Below are 22860 nucleotides of genomic sequence, written 5' to 3'. Positions count from 1 at the left end.
GGTATTTTGCATCTTTATATTCCCCCTTCCAGAAGGGACCTCATCAAACCTTTCGGTCACAATCCCTCTTCGTCTTTACAGCATCCTGATGTCATCAATGTGTCACTTATCCCTTTACTCGTTCACCTCTGTTGCTCATGAGACAACTATGTGCTGATTCTTGGAGAACAGCTCACCCAGTTTACAGCCTGTGGTTTGCGCACTGGCCACGGGGCTGGCCGCCATCCTAGCACTGGGCCCTGCACGCAGTGGCCCTTAAGGCATGTTTTCTCAGTGACTGCATGAAGCAGGAATGACCTCATTTACTGGGTTGGGTCAGGAGTGGCCATGAGAAGGTGGGATGAAGAGGGAATCGCTGAGGTTGGGAGGAAAATAGAAACTCTCTGTAAACCATCCGGCATGCTAGTGGTAGCAGTGTCTCCACAGCCACAGAGATGAGGTTAGGGGTTGTGTCATTGATGGGAGGGACCAAGCCCCATGGAAGAGCAGTAAGCTGGTCAGAACTCCTGGAAGAGTGGCGGATGGGGAGTGAGGAACCATTCAATTTGACTGTGTATTAAAAAAAACAAAACACTAGAAGATCCTACTAGAAATACCACTTCCCCCTTATTTAGCTCCTATCCCTTTCTTAAAAAAATTAATATCCTATGTATAGTAAAATACACTAATCCTGAAAGTACAGCTGGTAAATTTTCACATGTATAAACATGTATTAGTCAGCACCGGCTGATGTAACAAAGTGGCTTCAGCAGCAGATTTCTCTCTCACAGCCCTGGAGGCCAGAAGTCCAGATCAGGGTCCAGCAGGGCTGGTTTCTGGTGAGGATTCTCTTCCTGGCTCACAGATGGCCACCTTCTCCCTGTGTTTCCACGTGGTGTTTCCTCAGTGTGTGCAGGGGGTGGAGGAGAGAGATAGAGGGGAAGTTGAGCTCTCTATGTCTCTTCCTATAAGGACACTAATCCTATCAGATCAGTGTCCCCACCCTTATGACCTCATTTAACCTCAGTCACCTCCTCTGAGGCCCCATCTCCAAATGGAGCTACCCTGGGAGTTAGGGTTTCAACATATGAGTTGGGGGGTGTGCACATACGTTCAGCCCATGCATCATGTATATAACATAGCACCCAGGCTGGAAGATGGGCTCCCAGGATGCCTGGCACCCAGCCCATGTCCACAATCACTAACTCTGAGAGTTACTGCTCCAGTCCTGTCGGAGGCATGGTTTGTCACTGAGGAAACGTGGAGCCTACGTATGCTGGCGAACTTAGCTGGGGAAGAGGAAGAGCCCATCTGGGGGCCCGAATGGTCTGAAGAACCTACTGAGCCCCACTCAGTGACAGGGCAGGTGCTAGGGCACCAGAGTCTGCCTGGTGATGGTCCATTTGTGGGGGTCATCCCAAAGCCCTCCATGAGTCCCGGCCAGCCTGCACGTGAGGCAGATGTGCTCAACAAAGCAGGGTCTGCAGCCTGCTAGGGGATGTTATTTTGCCCTCTGTAGGTACAGATTATGACAGCCCCTGCCCACCATCCCCATCCTGACACTCATGTGGCCCTGGGTGGTTCCATTCTGCTATTTTGTGCTGACCAGGAGTAAACAGTGTGTTTTCTGCGGTTTGTCCCTTGGCCAGCACTAATGGGACCCCTCCCTCCCTGGCCGCCCTGGACAGCCATCAGACCGTCACTCCATGAGGTTGCTGATTTAGCAAGCGCTCAGAGAGTGTGTCGCCGTCACCAGAGGCCAGCCCCGACGTGAGGCGTCCACACAGCCACCTCCTTCATCTCATGACCAGCCCCTGAGGTTACCCTGTACAGAGAAGGGGGCAGAGGTTCTGGTTGGCAGGGCTGGGTCCAGCCCTGGAGCCTGTTCCTCACGGCTCGGCCACCCTTGGCCCAAGAGTGGGGCCCTGCATCTTTTTCCTGAGAGGACAGCTAGATGACTGGGGCAACCATGAAGGAAGTTCCTAGAACAGATCACGGAGACTGGCCCCCAGTCACTCACTGCTCCAGCCTGTGCTGCCAAAGGCACCACTAGAAGAGCTTGGGAGTCCTGCTCACCACCCGCTACCCAGGCCCTAGAGAAGTCCCACCGAGTGGCCTCTGGTTTTCCTGCCCTGGAAGCTTAGAGGGAGGCGGATCGGCACCTGTGATGCCCAGAGGCACCTTGGTCCCAGCCCTGCGAGCAGAGTATGGTCAAAGCCTCTGAACCCCACAGGCTGAGTTCAAATCCCAGCCCTCACAATCACTCGCTGTGTGATGTTGGGCAAGTCACTTAACATCTCTGAGCCTGTTTCCTCTCCTGATAAAGGATTGAACTCTAGCACGTCCCTCCTAGGGTGTTGGAAGGATGGAGTGAGTGGGTGGGTGTGCGGTGAGAAGCCAGTAACCTCGAGGCCCTCCCTGAAACAGGCTGCCCATCACTCATTTGAGAAACAGCTTAAAAGGGAGGGTCCCAGCAGGTTCCCGTGTTGGCTTTGGGGCTGCAGGAGGGGGCGGTGCTGCCGGCGTTCAGAGCTGTGCGAGGGAGCAGTGTGGGTAGTTGGGGGCCACAGGACAAAGGATGAGAAGGAGAAGGATGCTTCATGGCTCCTGGCTAGATTATTCTGTAATTCTCTAGACGCTGTGCACAGAGGGGCACAGGGCAAGTGCCTGTCCCCCTCATACCTTCCTTCCTCCCTGACCATGTTGGGGCCCCAAGAGGGTCTCGAACAGAGAGAAGGGCGCCTGGGCCCTGGCATGGCAGCCCCGTGATGGTGTTTCTGGTCTGTCCTCAGGGGCAACTGGATCGGAGAAGCCCCCTACAGAACCGGCCGGCCTTGCTCCGAGTGCCCGCCCAAGTATGGTGGCGGCTGCGAGAACAACCTCTGTTACCGAGGTAGGAATCCACTTCAGAGCCCTCGGGGGCAGGCTTCCGCTCCCATCCCTGAGTTGGAGAGAGGCTGACGTGAAACAGGGAGGTTGGACAGTTAGGGGGAGAAATTGGCCCCTTCCACCCTTGCCCTCTTCTCCCCTCCTCCATCTCCAGACTCCAGCCCACGCTCCCCTCCTCCCTTCCCCGTCTCCAGACTCGGGGTTCAGGCCCAGCTCCCCGGGGGACCCAATTGCCCCTGGGACATTCCCCAGTGGGTGTCGCCCGTGGACGGGAGGCATCTTGCCCTCTTGGTGCTCAGACTTTGGTATAAAACAGAAAACAAATGAGGAATTTAAAGCAGCCGCGTGATGGATGGTCCAGGCCAGCTGTGGGCCGGGCAGGGGCCGCCCCTGCGGGCTGTCGGAGCCCCTCCTGCTCGTCCTTGTCCCCACCAGCCCCCCACCCACCCACATGTGCAGCTCATCTGGCCCTTACTCGTCATAAACATCTACGTTCCCCTCCCTGCTCAGCTCAGGCCCAGCCGGAGCTTTCAGGCCGTGTATTTTCCAGCGATGCCAGCATTTGTTTATTGCTGGCCACTCAGGGTGTTTCCATTTGCCCCGCTCCTGTAAATAATGCGCATTTTTCACGCCTGAAGTGCTCCTCACATTTTGGACTATTTCCTCCAACTCCGTCCCAGCCGAGGCGCTGACCGTGTGTCTGCGGTTGAGGTGTGTTTTTTCACGTGGCTGCGTCAACAGGTCCTGTGATGGCTGAGAGGGGCCTTTCAGGAGGGTTGGCACGGGCAGGAGGCAGTGGCCCTTCCCTGCCAGGGGTTCGTGGGGCCAGCCCAGTGGGCTCCAGGGTGAAGAGTGGAGTTCCAGCCCTCTCGGGCCGGTTATTCCCTGCTAATTCTGCCCACTGCAGCGGGGCGGTGTGGCGGGGGGGTCCTCTGGGGGAAGAAGCAAAGGTCTGACAGTTCGGTCAGTGTGGCCCAGTCCGTGTGGTCTCCTGGGTCGTGACTTATGTGTGGGTAGCTAAGTCTCTGGGGAAAGCGGGGCTCAACCCAGAGTCCGGACATGAGACTTCCGGCTCTGGATCTGGGTGATCTGAGGCTCTCTGCCCAGCAGCAAAATGGGCCTGGTGACTCCATCTGTGACGCATCTCAAGCTAAGATGAGCGAGTCAGTGCATTTGGTGTGAACATCCTGAGTGCCTGCTGTGTGCCAGGATGTTGCTAGGTGATAGGGTGGGGTGACTATGGGGACCAGTCCTGGCCCTGCCCTGGGGAACCTGACGTCCAGTGGGGCCATCACCCCTTTCAAGGCATGATACAGGTGCCTCGGGGCTGTAGCAGGAGCCTCCACCGTGGGCCGGGTCAGGGAGGGCCTCCCGAGCAGGCAGCTGTTGAGGAAGACTGAGCCTGGTAATGAGAGAAGGGAAGGGTGTGTCCAGCAGGGAACAGCATGTGTCATGGCACGGTGCACCGGTCCTAGCAGTGCCCGCCACACGGTAGGGGACCACAAGCATTTGTTAGGTGGAGTTTCTCCTGCTCCCCTTCTTCACTGTCTTTGAGACGGGGTCCCCATGCCCATCCTTAGTGAAATATTTCCATGCAGTCCCACTCCAATACCTGGATTCCTGGGACAAGCATGGGTTTTAGAGTCTAGTACACCTGCTTGAGTGCTCACAACCCTGCACGTTCCAGCAGGGGGACCCCGGCAGGTCACTTCATCAATCTGAGCCTCAGTCTTCCTATGTGAAAATGGGGTGACGTGTCAGCCCCAGGGGTAATGGGAGGGCTGAGAAGGCAAGCTGACATTCGAAGCATGTCAGGCTCCAAGTCCCCATTCAGGCGGGTCCTGTGGCTGCTATCTGGTCACCCAGAGGGACAAGTCCCCTCTCAGATCCTGAGGGCTGATTTGGGGACCGTGAGGGAGGGCAGACCCCTGAGGGTACCCCCTCAGGTCTCCTGTTGGGGGGCTCCATGTGTGCATGAGGCAGGCAGAGGGGGCATGTCTGCACTCCGGGCCGGGTATGCCAGGCAAACTGCTTGCCTTCTCTGAGCCTCAGTTTTCCCATCTGTAAGAGTGATGACATCCTCTCCTGCAGGTAGTTTGCTGGGAGGATGCGGTGAGGAAGGTGTGAGTTACTAGGACAGCAGTCTGCACATAGTCAGCACTTTATGGACCCAGCCCATTACTGTCTTGGAGAAGTCGAGGTGGGGATGTATGACCTCACTCCTCACCTGGCATGGAGTTCTTCACCTCAGGGGTTAGTGGGGGCCCTCTAGCAGTCTGGGGGCCCCATCCATCTCAGGATCCTGGCACATGCCTTCTTTTCTTGGAAAACACAACTGTGGTGTCACACCTCCTCTAGGAAGACTTCCCTGATTTCACAGCCAGGCCGCTCACTTGCCTCCACGCTCTTACTGCACTCAAACTCTCCATGAACTTGAATCACCTGTAGTTACAACTGCTGGTTCACTCCAGGGCCTCCAGGGGCACCTAGCAGGTGTGTTCTGCATGTTGTCTGAATAAATACACCCCCAAAGTCCACAGAGGGTCCTTGTCAGAGAACAAATGTACACAAAGACAGCCTAGATGCTGGTTAACCCACCAATGAAGGCTCTTGGACTTGCTTCTTTATTTTTGGTGGAAAATACCCAACTTCACTTGGCGGGCATCCTGATTTCCTTAGCTAACCATGCAGAAAGTCTCCTCTAAAGCGGCTTATCTGCATAAGCTACTTAATAAGCGTTTATTGAGGTGCCTGGCAAAGCCTTGACCTCTTAATGGAGATGGAGCAGGGATAAGGATAAACCGTAAGAAGCGTTCCCACCCCTCCAGCCTGTCCCTGTGTGGCAATGAAAGGTGTGGGATTCAGGGAAAGGGATCTGACTCTCAGCTGTGTGATCTTGGGCAGGTCACATAGCCTCTCTGAGCCTCAGTTTTCCCATCTGTGAAATGGGGCTGTTCACGCCTCCCAGGGCAATGAGAGGATGACACGAGAACTTGACATTAGCTATGAGCTTTGCCCACACTTATAGAACCAGGTGGAGTCTGCAGAATGACGTAGAAATGCTTGGTGTCCCAGGACCCCTGGTCCGGAGCTGGACGGTGCACACAGTAACCTTGGCGTGAACTCGGGCACGGAATTTCCCCAGGCCTGTGCTGGTCCACTCAGGGGATCTTAATTAGGATGTGCTCAAATACAGCCCGTCCTCTGGGTAAGCATTCCACTTTTCATGTGTGTGTCTGAGGGTGAGGACTGTCTGCCCATTTTCTTAAATAGTGAGCCCTCAAAATGCTTTAGGCTGCTCTACCCAACTATATTCAGCTAAATAAAGCCACGATTATGAGGTATAAAAATCCTAAAGGCCAGTGGAAGAAAACCCAGCTTATTCCAGAGACAGCTCTGGCTTTCAGTGAAGGACAAGCCTGAATAGCCACATTGATGGGAAGACAGACCAGAGACCGCTGCTGGGTTCCAAGTGCTGTTTGCAAACCCAGCGTCTTCGTAAAGATTTTGCCTATAGAGTTTAGCTACAGATGATGTTTTCCACATTCCCCTTCCTGATATCTTTAAACTTTGCTGGGACTATTTTTTTCCCTCCAAAGAGTTCAAAGATAGACTTCATTGTGAGGAGTTGGGGGAGGTGAGTGTTGAGCAACTGCTGTGTGCTGGAGCTTGTTGTAGAGTGGGGTGTGAAGCAGGCTGGCTGCTGCCTCAGGGAGTTTCCAGCTGGTGGGGGAGGCAGGTGGTGGTGAGCGTGTCATCCAGGAGCCATACGTGGAGGTCCACGAGCTCTGGTAATGAATTTGGGACTCAGGATTGACGTTCTCCTTTGGCTTCAATCCTGTCCCTCCTCCTCTTGGGTTCCCCTGGGGTGGTGGTTGTGCAGTGATGAGTCAGCCAGTGAAATGGCTGCAGAGTATCCTATCAAAAAGCATCCAGAGAAGATCTCTTGAAGAGATCTTGAAGTCGCCCTTCAATTGAATGGCTTATGTCAACACAAAACAGTTGGTCTGCCCTTCAGAGAAGAGATGTTGTCACCCTTAAGGAGAAATGGGGATAAGGCTGGGAATTGGTGGACACTTGATGGGACTTGAGTTTTAATCCATTGACACAAAGAGGCCTGCAAGGGCCCCATTCCTGCTCCTTGAACTCCTTCTTATCGAAGCACATTTGTTGTCTTTTCTCATTGGAGAAGCTTAGAAGGCAGGGATTTCCAACTCTGGTTCACAACAGGCTTGGCAGGTCCCCCAGCAGACATGCTCCAGTTCATGTTTGATGAGGGCGCACGAGCAATACTTTGCTTTGCTTTGCTTTTGCTGGAGTGTAAGGCTTGGTATCCAAGTGGCCTGATTACAGGTCACGGTGGCTTTCACGATGAGAACTGATGCTTAATAAATGCAATTTGTTTGGTGCATTAGAAAGTTTTGAAACATGAAGGTTGTAGTCATGTTTGGAGAAATAACCATATTTGGTTGGGGAAAAGATTGGGAGCCAGTGAACTAAATATTTTTAACCAAGAGTTGGGTCTTTGGCTCTTTCTAGGTGATGGTTCCAATGTTGCTGGGTTTCAGAACTGCAGTGCAGAGAAAGGTTAAGTGATCTTGGCCTTCGGGGATGGGGAATGGAGCAGAACGTGCAGGTGGTAAAGGGCAATGGGTCCAAGAGCGTCGACACGGGTCTTCTTGCACCCCAATGGCCTGTATCTAGGAGGACCCCTCCCTCAGTGAGAATCTAGGGCAGAGGGACCTCGGGGAGACAGCTGCAGTTTAGGGTCAGAGGATGAGGTGGCTTCCTGAAGCTGCTTCCTTGGGTAAGCAGTGGTGAGTAGGCAGAGACGGGACAAGAAATCATTCTGACCATCCAGGGGTGGGTGCTGGGGCCTTCTAACCTCCGGTCAGCCCAGCTGCTCTTGGGTTCCAAATCAAGCACAGTGAGCAGAGAGCCATGCATTGCCCTTGGCTGGGAGAATCCCACCTGGCCAGTTGGCCCTGAAGCGGAACTTTCTCTTTGCTGCTGAAATGACACTTTGTAAAAGCAAACCTCAAACTAGCTTCCTCTCCAGATGGCTTTTTTACTTCTTCCCAAGTGCATTTCGTTTGGATCCCAGCATGTTGCTTTTCTCTCCCCTCTTCACTATTAAGAGACTTACGGCCAGAAACCTGAAACGGACGACATGAACGAGGTGGAAACGGCCCCCATTCCTGATGAGAAGCACGTCTGGGTCTCACCGAAGGTGATCAAACCCACGAAGCCCAAGAAAGACTCTCCCGTGAACTACATGAGTGAGTGGGGCTCTGCCCTGCTGGCCGCCTCTGGAGGGGGCAGTTTTCCTTGGGGTGGACGGAGTAGGGGAGCCAGTGGGTTGAGAGGTCTCCAAGTTGACAAATAGCGGGGACCAGAGTGGGGTGTAGCTTGCAAAAGCACAACCTGAAGAGGTTTCTAAAAAATGATATTTTAAAATAATTTCAAAAGAAGCATTATAGGAGCCGTGCTTGGGTGGCCTTTTCCCCCCACACAGTTATTTTAAGGTTAGACCTCTTATCCTGTCAAAGAGGACCAGGGCTGAGATCGGGTTCCTGTTGGGGTGCCCACCTCCCAAAGGAAGAGTGAGCATGCAGCGTGGGGCCCGGCTCCCAGGGCCACCATGCACATGCGTCCTGTGACTTGGACCTGCCTCTTTGACGCTCCATGTGCTCATCTGTAAAGTAGGAGCCCTGATGCCTCTTGTTAGCACTGTTTTAGTTCAGAGACACGGGTGTGTGCATTTCCTGTGTCCATATTTTAGGAGAGGCATTGTGTTCTTGACAGAGAAGAACTGAAGCAGTCACTAAGGAGCTAGGCTATGAATTCTAGACCTGGGCTGCGTGTTCTCATCTGTCCCTCTTCACCCATGTCCTTGCGGGAGCTGCTGCAGCTCGGTCAGGTCGCTGTGAGGATTCTTTACAGTCACATGGGTCCCCCAGTGTCAGCTGTACTGTGAGGTCGTCAGGACATTGCCTCCAACAGCTCCGTTAAGGGAGGAAGTTGGCTGTTTCCCCAGAGACTTTCGGAGGTCCCCAGATGCCATGTTCTCATGCTCACCTCTGGTCTCCCAAGACCCTTCACCTCCTGGGGCTCGCTTCTCTCTGCCTTGTCTGGCCAGGCTCCGATTCCCCCCTCCCCGACTTGGGTCACCTGAGTATGTGGCACCTTTACTGAAGTCTGGGGGCTCTAGAGGGCATTTTCTTATAGACACAGCACCAGGTGTGGCTTCTCTGCCTGCCAGTGTCTCTGTTTTCCCTGCAGACTCTCACACAGCACACAGCAGGAGGCCGGCTCACGCCCATCTTTCTCAGAAAGCCTTGGCCATTTTGTCAGTTGCCCTCCTGCCGCCCCCACCCAGCCGGTGTCCTCGTGGGCCTTCAGTTATCTCTCCCCTGGACTTCCCACCTGTTTAGTCAGCCCGTAGCTCTCTGTGACCAGGAAATACCCTGAGGTCCTTGTCTGTCCAGAGGTTCCAAACTCTTTCATTATTGTTTTATTTTTCCATAATGTAAAATTACAAAATAATACGTGTCTTTCTGTCAAACTATAACACTTCTCCAAGATTCTGATATGTCCCTATAAAATAAACCGAAAGGAAAACTTGGCAAAGTCCTCTTGGCTGTGGGGGAGATGACACTGGGGAGAATGGCTGGGTCGCTGCTTCTCGAGCTGCACAAGGCTTGCCCTCCGGGCCCTGTGAAGCTGAGGGGAACTCGGTGTACTAGGCTGCCTTCCAAGGCTGGTTCACTTTCTCATCAAGGCTCAGAGAAACTCCTGGAGGTGGATGCTGTACCCATCCCCGTTAATAAGTGGGATTTGAACCTCTGAGAGGGGAGGTAAGTGTCCAAGGTGACAGTGCTACTAGAAAGAGGAGCCGGGATTCAAACCTCCACCCTGCACCTGCAGCCAGCGGGCGACGCTTCTGCCCTAGTTATGATGAGGATTCCAGGATGTTCCAGAAAGTTCCTCAGGGTGGGGATGGGATCTGCTAGCTCAGACTCATCCTCCCGTTTCTTGCCGTGACAAGTGTTTCTGCATTCCTCTCCTAGCCCAAGTTGTCAAGTGTGACACCAAGATGAAGGACAAGTGTAAAGGGTCCACATGCAACAGGTAAGGGCTGGCCCCTCCCTCTCCCACCACGTGCAGCCCTTAGACACACCCACTCTGGGTCAGGGGTCCCTTCATGACCTGTCGGCTGATCTGCTGTGGAAATGCCAGATGTGCTATCGACAGGGAGATCCTGAACAATGTTTTGGTGCAGGTCGGCGCTCCCTTCCACCCTCTGCGTGAAGGGGTCCCAGAGTGGCCCAGAGCTCTGGGCTGCGGCAGCGTCAGGGCAAGTGTGGCGGTGGCTGGGTCCAGCATGGCTGCTGTGGAGTCCCAGTCGGCCTGCTTCCCCAGGGCCCCACCAGACGGGGAGCGGTCAGCATCTCCCCCAGAGTGGAATGAATTAATCTAACCAATGGAGTTGCTTGGTATCATCCATTTCGGATGTTGAAAAACATCTGCCAAGAAGAACAAGCTTGGTTTTGGCAACATAGCTTCTGGGCTGCTCCTTCTGGCAGCGAATGGCCAACAGGCAGCGGCCACATGCAGACCCTTAGGTTCACGGCAGGAAAACCGTGTCATTGGTGGAGGGGCCCTTGCTCTTCTTCCTATAGGTCCTGGCATCCATTAATCTAAAGCTGAATCGTGTTATTTAAAGCACATGCTCAAAAGAGAAGGTGTATCATATTACCTGAAAGAGAGGGTCCTATTTTACACCACGGGGACGTGGAGTCAAGTTTGTCAGGAGAATGCTCCGCTCGCCTTTGGCGGGAGTGTCCTGGGACAGAGAGCAGCTAGGATCAGATGTTCAAGGGGCTCACACTTTGTCCCACCAGCCTTGGTGATGGGCCAGCAAATACCACGAAAGTAGAACCAGGCAGTTTGGTGGTGAGACGAGCAAGAGGTGGCAGGGAGGGTGGTGGAGTAACCATCTGCCCCCACCTTGCACGTCGTCCCAGAGAGGTCTTCACCCTGCAGACTCCTGGGTCTGGGATGCCCAGAAGGCTCCCGAGCTGCCCAGCAGTGGTGCCGTGTCTTTCCAAACTGCTGACTTGTAACGAGAGCATCACACCTGAGTAGTCAGTGGGAAAAGATGACAAGGTTTGGAGAACATTCGTTGTCAGACAGCATCAAAAGAGTTTCAGGATCGAAGGTAGGCGGAGCACGAAGAAGGCAGGCGTCTGTCCACATGAAGCCTCTTAGATGCCTCCTGTCAAGAAATGGAGCTCAGCCCACGTGTAACCCCCTGAACTCCCATGGTGCCCTTCCTGGATGCCGTCCTACCACCTGGCACGTCAGTTTTCTGTACATGGCACTTTTGCAACAATATTTACTGGAATGTTTTTTCTGACTTTAAAGGATATCCTTGTTCATTGTAATTCAGGAAAACAACCATCAAAACAAGTATAAACAAAATAAGTGTCCTAGAATCTCATTAGTGTCAGTAATAATTTGATGTCGTTCTTTCCAACCTTTGTTCTGTGCTCTGATTAGGTTTCACTTAAGATTTCCAAAGTCAATAACTGTTCCTCAAAAACTTCATTTCTAGTGGCCGTATAGTACACTGACATTTGGCCACACAGAAATACATTTGGCTATTCCTTTGACACCCGCTGACTTGCTTCCAGTTTTCCCCAGTTATAAATGGTTGGAATAACATGGATGTCTGACTTTCTGACTTTTTGCTTGGGAGATTCAAGAATCAAGGGATATAAATTAAAAAAAATTTTTTAATTGAAGTATAGTTAATTTACAATGTTGTGTTAGATTCAGGTATATAGCAAAGTGATTCAGTTATACACATATATACTCTTTTTCAGATTCTTTTCTATTTTAGATTATTATAAGATACTGCATATAATCTGTATATACAATATATAGTAGATCTTTGTTGGTTATCTATTTTATATATAGTAGTGTGTATATATTAATCCCAAACTCCTAATTTATCCCTTCCCCAACTTCACCCTTTTGTATTCCTAAATTTTCTACGTCTGTGAGTCTGTTTCTGTTTTATAAATAAGTTCATTTGTATCTTTTTTTAGATTCCACACATAAGTGATATCATATATTTGTCTTTCTCTGACTTCACTTAGAATGGTAATCTCTAGATCCATCCATGTTGCTGCAAATGGAATTATTTTATTTTTATGGCTGAGTAATATTCCATGGTATATATGTACCATCTTTTTTATCCATCTATCTGTTGATGGACCCTTAGGTTATTTCCATGTGAATATTGTGAATATTGCTGGCATGACCATTGGGGTACATGTGTCTTTTCGAATTAGAATTTTTCATCTTTTGGGGATATATGCCCAGGAGTGGGATTGCTGGATCACTTGGTAGTTCTGTTTTTAGGGAACCTCCATCCTATTCTCCATAGTAACTACACCAACTTGCATTCCCACCAAGAGTGTAGGAGGCCTCCCTTTTCTCCACACCTCTCCAGCATTTGTTATTTGTAAACTTTTTAGTGATGGGTGGTACCTCATTGTGGTTTTAATGTGCATTTTTCTATTAGCAACGTTGAGGATCTTTTCATATCCCTGTTGGCCATCTGGCTGTCTTCTTTGGAGAATTGTCTATTTAGATCTGCTCATTTGGGGGGCTTTCTGATTGGATTATTTGTTCTTTTTTATATTAAGCTGTATGAGTTTATATATTTTGGAAATTAATTGCTTGTGGGTCACTTCATTTGCAAATGTTTTCTCCCAGTTTGTAGGTTGTTTTTCTTCATTTTGTTTATGGTTTAAGGGACATGAATTGTTAAGGCTTTCTGGAAAGATTAATTGATATTTGTTTGTGAGCATGATCACCATCATTGAATTTTATTCTATTAAAACACCCTTGTAGTTTGACACCTGGAACTTTTAGTCTGCACATCTTTGATGATTGGTATCTGAGGAATTTTTTAGTGCCTTTAGAGCTACTTGTCTTTCCTCTGGACAAGCCATTTGTCCATCTGTTCATAGAAACGTCCATCTATTTGACTTGAATATGAAGCACATGAAAATGGTCTTTAAAGAGGCCAAGTTGAATCTGTAATTGTGTCCATGTGTCTATACACTTCAGCCTGGGTAAATTGTGACTTACTCCCAAACAATGTATGCTAGATCACCAACACTTTTCTATATGTAATAATAGCTATTGAAGGGGAATAAAAACAATAAATTCATGGTGAGGTTTTATCAATGTATTTTATTCAACTTATGAAAATCATCTTCTTTCTTCCCCATCAGGTACCAGTGCCCAGCAGGCTGCCTGCACAGTGGAGCAAAGATCTTTGGGACTCTCTTTTATGAAAGCGTAAGTATGGCCAGAGCTTCTTTAAATGGCTGGCGTGGACTCCTGTCTCTGTGTTAAAAGCACGTGGCTGGTTTTCAGGTGAACAGATTTTCTTTCTGCTCACTAGTCAAACCCCTCTCTTTGTAGAGCTAATCCATGCCTATTTCTGGGGTCACAGATTTGTGAAGCCACTTTCGGGAGTAGGGGCTGACCCCCAAGCTGACCAGTCTCTATGTTAGCCCCAGCGTTAATATGCTCCACTGGAGGGGGAGAAAGGGCTGTTTGTCACTGTTCTTAGTTTGTAAAGCAACACAGATGAGTTCTTAAAGATAAGCAACCCCAGAAACAAAGACGTGTTATAGAACGAGGTCGGAGTCAGCAGTGGGGTAAGCCTTGGCCCGGCTTTTTGGCTTTTTGTGGGTTGAGGACAGACATCTTGGGTGTTCTTGGAAATGATCGCTGACAAAGGTGAATTCAGATGTACTTACCTTCCGGCCCCGCCCTGCAGGCGTCCAGCATCTGCCGGGCCGCCATTCACTACGGGATCCTGGATGACAAGGGAGGCTTGGTGGACGTCACCAGGAACGGGAAGGTCCCCTTTTTTGTCAAGTCAGAGAGAAACGGCGTGCAGTCTCTGAGGTAAATATTCTGTGATCAGGGCTCCTGAAAACTTCTTTTCTGATTGTGAGAGTATTGTTGAAAACTTGGGAAGTTCTGGACCGTATAAAGAAGCCGGAAAAAAAAAAAAAAAAAAGCCGGAAAAAATAAAGATGACAATACTGTAACTCAGAAGTCACCCCTATAGGATGTTTAGCATATTTTATTCCACTGGATTTCTGTGTGTATGTTTAATATGTTGAGTTTTTTGTTTGTTTGTTTTGAGTTTGTTTGCTTGTTTTTGTAGCTTTTAGGAAAGTTTATTCCATATTTGAAAGTTAATACTACTCTTAATTATGAAATAGCCATTAAGATATAGAAAAACAAATACGGAAATATTGACCCCTTCTTTCCCACTGCTCAAGATAGTCTAGGTACACAACCTTCAAAAACGTACAGTCTTGCAGTCTGACGTGAGTTCTGAATCCTGCTTTTTCTCCCTTCCTTGTCACTGAGACCTTTTCAGACACCTCAGTAATGACTGATGGTATCTTTGAATTTGCAGGCTAATTCTTCACTGGCATTCCCTACATACCCCCCTACCCTGGAGAATGAAGCTTTTCATTTTTTAATATACCTACTTGCGTTTGCAAGATGCTTTTCACATAAAGTATGTGGATGGATCACAAGGCAGACCATCCTTGCCGTCCTGACTTTTGGGGGATGGAGGGGGCATGAAGACCAGCAGGAGGCCGTGTCTTGATCTGTCCATGGCATCTGAGGCATAAGGTGACCAGGAGCAGGTGGAACCCACTGCAGGCTCTGGGTTCAAACGGACCCGGCTCTGCCTCCTCCCCGTCTGTGACTTGGGCTGGCTTCTTCATCCCTTCTGGCTGGCAGTGCCCTGATATTTAAATGGGGGCCATGGTAGGACCTGAGGCTGACACCCAGCTAACCCACCACAGGGCAGCGTGTCAGGGACCCCTGTCAATGCTCACCCCAGGGTGTGCGGCAGGAAGGCGCTCAGCAGACGCTTCTGTGATTGTTACAAGGTGGTATGTCCATGTCCGTTCTAAACAGTGAGGCCACTTAGAACATTTCAGAAACTATGTGAGTCATTCTGCTTGGAAAGGCCTGGTTCTTTATCTTCAGGCAGTGTTGCAATATTGCTTGTTCTGTCATAGCTGGGGATTTGGGGGTTATGTAAACAAAACAAAACAAAAAAGAACAAGGAAGTTTAAATGAAAAGCAAGAAAATATTCAGAGAGATCGGTTGGATGACCTCAACACCAGCCTTGATGAAGCTCAACCTCAGCCCCGGTAGAGCTGTGGGCTTGGCTGAGGGTTCAGGTCTGCCCAGGATGCCTGTCCTGAAGCCACTTCTGGTCCCTTCCAGTGGCCAGCTTTGCATCTAGAGTGAGGCTCTTCACGTCTTAGAATTCAGGGAGTCTGTGAACGCAAGGCAGATGAAAGCTTTAGTTTCACTGACCTCTAATTGAAATGCAGCATTGTCTTCCTTTATGGCTATTTAGCCCCACATCTAGCTAGCACTGCTAGAAGTCCTCTTGCTGGAGACATCTTGAAACATTCTCTGCCATCATGGTCTCTCAATGACAGAAGTTAGAAAACCTGCCTCTTGATTCTGGTTTTAATGCATTTATAAAGATGCACAGCCATTAGGCTAACACAAATTTGTTTTCATACTTTGATAATGATATTAATAATACATGACTTCCTTTTAATCTTTTAAATGTATCATATGCATTTAAAAAGCATTGTTCTGAGGAGGCGTCCAAAGGCTTTACCAGGCCTCTAGAGGGATCCTTGGCACAAAGAAGGTTAACGAGCCCTGTTCTAGAATGTTCTCAGTCTAGACCTTGCTCTGGAATGTCCTATGGGCTTTCAGGATGATGGGAAACAAGTAGGAAGATATGAAATTGTAAGTACAGTAACAAGGGTGCACGTTTATAAGCAGTTCTGTTTTGCATTCACCTAATGTTTCCTTTTACAGCAAATACAAGGCTTCCAGCTCATTCACGGTGTCAAAAGTAAAAGGTAAGCTGGACAGTCTTCTCTTATATGACCACAATCCACAGATTACCCTGGAATTTTGTTCCCCTTAGTTACTGATTTAATGGTTATCATACCTGTTGATACTGCTTTTCTCAGCATTGCCACAATATTGACGAGGTTCCTGAGAAGGATTCTTTAGCTAGTTTCTCTGAACTTGGCATTGGCCCTAGATGGCTAAGGTTGAAACACAGGCCTGAGCCCAGCTGACTGTCACAAAAAGACTATTGCCTGGGTCTAGAGTAGCTAACAGGCTTCATAGGCAGTGTTGATTTCTACTGAGTGGTACTGGCTACCTGGAACATAGTGTTGAGAAGGATTCTGAGGTCCACTTCCGTGCTCAGCAGAAAACGGAGCTGGAGAGGTTAGTCATGTCTGCCACAGAGGAGAGAGTGAAACCTGGGGAAGGACATGGCCTATATTTGCCGTATCTTGTCCAGCTTTGTACACAACCTGTGGCTTGTTCCTTTGGCAGGGTGGCATGCGACCATGGGAGAGCAGGCTGTAATCAGAATTGGAGTTGGGTTTGTAGTTGCCCAGACCGGGTACTTGACTGGAGGGTCTCAGGCAGGCGGGTGCATGGGCACACTACCAACATTCTCCCTCCACCCCAGGAAACTGCCCACCCACCCTTTCTTCCTCTGGGAGAGCCATGCTTGTCATTTGCCCTGGATACCAGACGTGTTGTTGTTGTTCAGCCGCTCAGTAGTTTCTGACTCTTTGTGACCCCCATGGACTGCAGCACGCTAGGCCTCCCTGGCCTCCACCGTCTGCTGGAGTTTGCTCAAACTCATATCCACTGAGTTGGTGATGCCATCCAACCATCTCATGCTCTCTCGTCCCCTTCTCCTCCTGGATACCTGACTACCTGGTTAGATATCTTTATAAAAACATGTAGCAGCATTTTACTGTGTTACAAAATTAATACCTATTTATTCCAGATAATTAAAAAATATGGAGAATCAGTAGGGAAAAAAGAAAAAAGAAGACCTAAATTCCACCACTCAGAGATAACTACTCTGAACATTTTGGGTGGATTTCTATAGAGTTTATTTTCCCTCTGCATTGAGTATATACGTTGGTAATATGTACATTGATATGTTTTTAAAAATTGAAATTGGTAGCCTGATTTTCTTTTCAAATAATAATATACCAAGAATATACTTCTATAGCTTAAGTGGACGTCTGAACCTAATTTTAATGGTCACGCCAGCATTCCATTGTATAACAGACCCTTGTTGAACCTCTGCATAGACCCCTGCCCATCTAAATGATAGGCTCTGCTAGAGGTGGGCAAACTACAACCTTCAAGGCCAAATCCTGCCTGCCATCTGTTTTGTAAATAAAGTTTTATTGGCACGCAGCCATGCCCATTCATTTCTGTGTTGCCTAAGAATGGTTTTTCAACAGTATGTGAACCATGAACTTACAGATGTTCAAGCTGCTTTTAGAAAAGGCAGAGGAACCAGAGATCAAATTGCCAACATCGGTTGGATTATCGAAAAAGCAAGAGAGTTCCAGGAAAACATCTATTTCTGCTTTATTGACTATGCCAAAGCCTTTGACTGTGTGGATCACCACTAACTGTGGAAAATTCTTAAAGAGATGGGAATACCAGACCACTTGACCTACCTCTTGAGAAATCTGTATGCAGGTCAGGAGGCAACAGTTAGAACTAGATATGGAACAACACACTGGTTCCAAATAGAAAAAGGAATACGTCAAGGCTGTATATTGTCACCCTGCTTATTCAACTTATATGCAGAGTACATCATGAGAAATGGTGGGCTGGAAGAAGCACAAGCTAGAATCAAGATTGCCGGGAGAAATATCAATAACCTCAGATATGCAGATGACACCACCCTTATGGCAGAAAGTGAAGAACTAAAGAGGCTCTTGATGAAAGTGAAAGAGGAGAGTGAAAAAGTTGGCTTAAAGCTCAGCATTCAGAAAACTAAGATCATGGCATCTGGTCCCATCACTTCATGACAAATAGATGGGGAAACAATGGAAACAGTGACAGACTTTATTTTTTGGGGCTCCAAAATCACTGCAGATGGTGATTGCAGCCATGAAATTAAAAGATGCTTGCTCTTTGGAAGAAAAGTTATAACCAACCTAGACAGCATATTAAAAAGCAGAGACATTACTTTGCCAACAAAGGTCTGTCTAGTCAAAGCTATGGTTTTTCCAGTAGTCATGTATGGGTGTGAGAGTTGGACTATAAAGAAAGCTGAGCACCGAAGAATTGATGCTTTAGAACTGTGATGTTGGAGAAGACTCTTGAGAGTTGCTTGAACTGAAAGGAGATCGACCAGTCCATCCTAAAGGAGATCAGTCCTGGGTGTTCATTGGAAGGACTGATGCTGAAGCTGAAACTCCAATACTTTGGCCACCTGATGGGAAGAGCTGACTCACTGGAAAAGACCCTGATGCTGGGGAAGATTGAAGGCGGGAGAAGAAGGGGACAACGGAGGATGAGATGGTTAGATAACATCACCAACTCAATGGACATGAGTTTGAGTAAACTCTGGGAATTGGTGATGGACAGGGAAGGCTGGCATGCTGCAGTCCATGGGGTTGCAAAGAGTTGGACATGACTGAGCGACTGAACTGAACTGAAGGCTGGTTTCTGCTACAACAGCAGAGTAGAGTGGTTATAACACAGACCATAGGGCCCAGGGAGCTGGAAATATTTACTCTGACTCTTTAAGAAAGAGTTTGCTGAGGCCTGGACTAAACAAGGACAGGCTGTTAGAGACCACAGGTATTCAGGATTAGAAGTGCTTCCTTAGACACAGCATTTGACCTTGAAGGAGTCACCCACCCCTTGGGAAGGGTTTGAGCAATGAGCTGAGGTTGGAAATCAAAACCTAGACCTTCATCAAGTCCTGTGCAGCCTCAGGGGGTCTCTTAGCTCTTTTGGACCTCAGTTTCCCCATCTACATAATTAAAATAACACCTTCTATGAGGATCCAGCATGATAAGGTAGAGGGAAAGACTTCAAAGTGGAAAAGCACAATGCTGGCCCCACAGAGAAGCTGGTAAGGGTGACGACCTTTGACTTGTAGACTCATTTAGGCTGTGAGTTTTGTCTCATCCCTTGAGTAGCCCTGGGGGAGGAGTCGGGAGCACTGGGGCCTGGTACCTGCTGGGTGCTCATCCTGGCTCTCCTCCGAGTTCAGGGGCCCAAGGAGCCCCCAGGACCCATTGTCCAGCAGCCCCTTTCACAGTCTGGAAGCCTGAGGCTCAGGCCCGCCTGTGACCTGTTGTTCCCATTCACAGTGCAAGACCTGGACTGCTACACCACTGTGGCCCAGCTCTGCCCGTATGAGAAGCCGGGGACACACTGCCCAAGGTAAGGCTTCCTGGCATCTAGATTTGCAAACATGGGGGCTGAGAGAAAAAGGGCCAGGCTGAGTTGAGGGGTGGGTGGGGTGGTCACTGCAGGCAGCCACGCACGGCTGAGTTCTAGACGTGGCCCTGGCATGTGTCCACCCAGGAAGTCATTTGCTTTGTGGTCTGAGTCGAGGACCCACCCGACTTCGCCCTGAGACCGCTCATTCTCAGCCCTGGCTGCATACTGGACTTGCCAGAGAGGCATTGAAAGGGTAAATCCCAATCTCCAAGGGTGGCTCAGGAGGGCATCGTGTTTTTAGAAGCTTCTAGGTGAGCCCCTTGTGCAGCCAAGCTCCTGGGGCCTGCTGTGAGGAACTTAACTGAGAAGATGATTTTGCCCCGCTCACTGTCGCATCCACTAGCAGGAGAGAGTGTGCTTAGTTGCTCAGCCGTATCTGACTCTTGGCAACCCCATAGACTATAGCCCGCCAGGCTGTTCTGTCCATGGGATTCTCTAGGCAAGAATACTGGAGTGGGTTGCCATGTCCTCCTCCAGGACATTCTTCCTAACCCAGGGAATCAAACCCAGGTCTCCCACTTTGCAGGCGGTTTCTTTACTGTCTGAGCCACCAGGGAAGCAGAAGAGAGTGTTTGACTTCATTTGCCACCAAGCTCTTCCCAGGCCCCAAGATAGACCTCAGGACCTGTCACTCTTGACCCCTTAGATCAGCTGAGAACTCTGGAGGCTGGATACCACTGGTCCCCTTGGAATCTACTCTTAGATTCTTGTATTTGATCTGTGATATTTTCTGTGGGTCACTTTAGAACCAGCTTGTTAAAATCCAGCTTTTTCGAGGTAAAACTTACATACAGTAAAATCCACCAGTAATAAGTATACAGTTGGGTGTGTTTTGACCAGTGTACACCACAGTCCCTGTAGAGGACATTTTCATCGCCCCAGCAGGTTCCCTTGAAGTCTGTTCCCCTCCCTCCATTCTCACCTGTATCCCTGCCAGCCCCTGATCCGCTTCCTGTCCCTAGAGTCGTGCCTTTTCTGGAATCTCACATACATGGAGCCATCACAGCAAAGACTTGTGTGTCTGGCTTCTTTCACTCTGCAGGATGCTTTGCAGTTCATCTGTGTCCTAGAGCCAGTGGGTGATTTGTTTCTTCTTTCACGTTGCCGAGTGGTGTTCCACTCTGTGGATGTACTGCAGTTTGTCTAAGGAGTGAGTTTTACACACATCTGCCTAAACCTTACTTGGCTAGTTTTTGGAAGATGGTGCGTCATAACTAAAGAAGAGGTGCCTCTGAAGTACCTATTAGACCCTCTCAGAAGCTAGGGAATGTAGCACCCCCCTGAGCCCTTCTCCTGGGCCTGGAGGCCCGTGGGTTCTCCAACGGAAAGACTGACCTTAAAACCAACAGGTGAGGGACTTCCCTGGTGGTCCAGTGGTTAGGACTCCTGCTTCCACGGCAAGGAGCACAGGTTTGATCCCTTGTTGGAGAACCAAGATCTTGCATGCTGGGTGCAGCGGCTCCCCCAAAACCTAACAGGCGGAGACCCCCCCACCCCCCGCCGAGGGTGAGCAGGAGGAACCCCGAGAGGGTGCTGATGAAGGAGAGGGGACTGGACTGGGCCCAAGACTCCTCCCCTTGGCTACTCACTTTCCCCCTGGGGCTTTCTCACTGCCCACTGCCACCTCTACCACCACGCTGACCCGCCTTGAATGTTCAAGGGAAAGCATCCCTTTAATATTTTCCCACACATTAAAGAGAAGCAGAAGGAAGTAATTTCAGAAAGTACAAACAAAAAGAAAAACTTGACATACTACGAACTATCCAAAATCTTTCTGACCTCTCATTCTAGAAGCAGGAAAGAACATTCTTACCCGAATTCTCTTTTTTTTCTGTTTAAATCTCAGACACATCCTCGTTCTCTCTGCCCACCCTGCCTCTTCGCCCCAAAGGATCCTTTCCACTTCCCAGTCCCTCTGCCTGGCTCTCTTCCCCTTCAGCATCCTGTCTGTCTCTGGGCCAGAAGGCTTCTGGCTACCTTTTTGGTTTCTTGGTCCCTGGGCTCCAGCCCACGTGTGCCTGTTCCGGATGAAGACAAAAGACCTTTTCTTAAGTCAAGCTTGTGCTCTTCCTTGGTTTGAGGCGCTCTCCTCATCCCCTGCGGCAGGGGCGTGGTGACTGACACAGCAGGGAGCAAAGCCTTCCCGCCTCAGGTTATCAGTGTTCCCTCCCTGGAATATTCTGTGACTCATAGAGGTGAGCGCCCCCACCCTTTCCTCCTCCACAACAGGGAAGTGGCCTTAAAAAAAGAAATCTATTGATTTTAATCTCTATAAAGTACCCACAGTGTGAACCAGCCAACACCCAAGAATGGGAGGTACAACCCCTTACAGTTGCATACTCACCTCTGTTAGATTTTTGTTTCATCTCCCCTCATTGTTTGTGCATGTCTTTTAATATGAAGAACTTAAAAAAAAACTTTGATTGCAGTCTAGTTGATTTACAATGTCATGTTAGTTTCAGGTATACAACAAAGTGAATCAGTTATATGTGCATCTGTTGTTGTTGTTCAGTTGCTCAGTCGTGTTCGACTCTCTGTTCGACTCTCTGTGACTCCGTGGACTGCAGCATGCCAAGCTTCCCTGTCCTTCACCATCTTCCGGAGTTTGCTCAAACTCATGTCCATTGAGTCGATGATGCCATCCAACCACCTCATCCTCTGTCACCCCCTTCTCCTGCCCTCAGTCTTTCCATCTGTATCCACTCTTTTAGATTCTTTTTCCTTGCCCATTACAGAGTATTGAGTATAGTTCCTCGTGCTATTCAGTAGTATAGAGTGGGATCTTACAGTAGGTCTATTTTATATATAGTAGTGTGTATATGTTAATAAAATTCTACATGTACTTTTAAGAAAAGGAAAAATATCTTTTATCACTGCTAGGGTGAGAGAGGTATATATATATATTTTTTTTCTTAAAGAGTAGACTGTGGTAATAATTACCTTTCATCTAAGTACTAAATCTTGATGAGCAAATAAAGAGGGCCAGCTGCTTTTCTCAAGAAGTTTTGTTTTCTGCTGATAATAACCATTCCCTAAACGCTTCTTGTTTTCCAGAGTTCGCTGTCCAGCCCACTGCAAAGATGAGCCATCCTACTGGGCTCCCGTGTTTGGAAGCAACATCTATGCAGATGTGAGTATTCTGGCCTTATCAGTGACCACCCCACAGAAACCATGTTCCAGGGTCTGGACATCAGAAACTTAAGATCTCATTCCTGTGCCTCTAGATAAATTTATATCATTCATTTCTGCTACCAGTGCTCTAGTTTCTGCATTTTCAGAAGTATTTGTGCTTCCACCAGTGTGTGCTAATGAACATAGACATGGGTGTACCTCCTCTTACCCAGACATCTTCAGAGTTTTGTGAACTGAATCCTGCTCCCTCACTGACCTGCTCTTCTCATGTGAAGGCTGCCATGCACCACATACTGCATTCCCCCAGATACTTAATAACCTTTCTCGCTCTCCTGAAGCTTGTGTAGCTGTTGGTCTTCTCTACTCATTGCATTTCTTTTTGGCTGTGTACATGCACTGAACTAAAAGCACACAGAAGA

At 49.0% G+C, this 22860-nt stretch overlaps 1 protein-coding gene across 2 annotated transcripts in view; it reads left to right on the top strand.

Annotated features, from left to right (window-relative positions):
* Positions 1-22860, top strand: part of CRISPLD2 (cysteine rich secretory protein LCCL domain containing 2) — a 64152-nt gene that overhangs the window by 23142 nt on the left and 18150 nt on the right. For both annotated transcript variants that reach the window (XM_081511489.1, XM_081511490.1), the window contains exons 6-13: positions 2772-2872; positions 8007-8147; positions 9939-9999; positions 13179-13245; positions 13733-13863; positions 15833-15876; positions 19177-19249; positions 22364-22439. In XM_081511489.1, coding sequence (XP_081367615.1) covers positions 2772-2872; positions 8007-8147; positions 9939-9999; positions 13179-13245; positions 13733-13863; positions 15833-15876; positions 19177-19249; positions 22364-22439 — 694 coding nt within the window. The remainder of the gene's footprint in view (positions 1-2771; positions 2873-8006; positions 8148-9938; positions 10000-13178; positions 13246-13732; positions 13864-15832; positions 15877-19176; positions 19250-22363; positions 22440-22860) is intronic.

Source organism: Giraffa tippelskirchi, chromosome 7 (assembly GCF_054371585.1).
Source record: "Giraffa tippelskirchi isolate mGirTip1 chromosome 7, T2T-mGirTip1v1.2.pri, whole genome shotgun sequence".
Taxonomy (NCBI): Eukaryota; Metazoa; Chordata; class Mammalia; order Artiodactyla; family Giraffidae; genus Giraffa; species Giraffa tippelskirchi.
The sequence above is the reverse complement of the archived record's forward strand: the minus strand, read 5'-3'. Positions and strand labels throughout refer to the sequence as shown.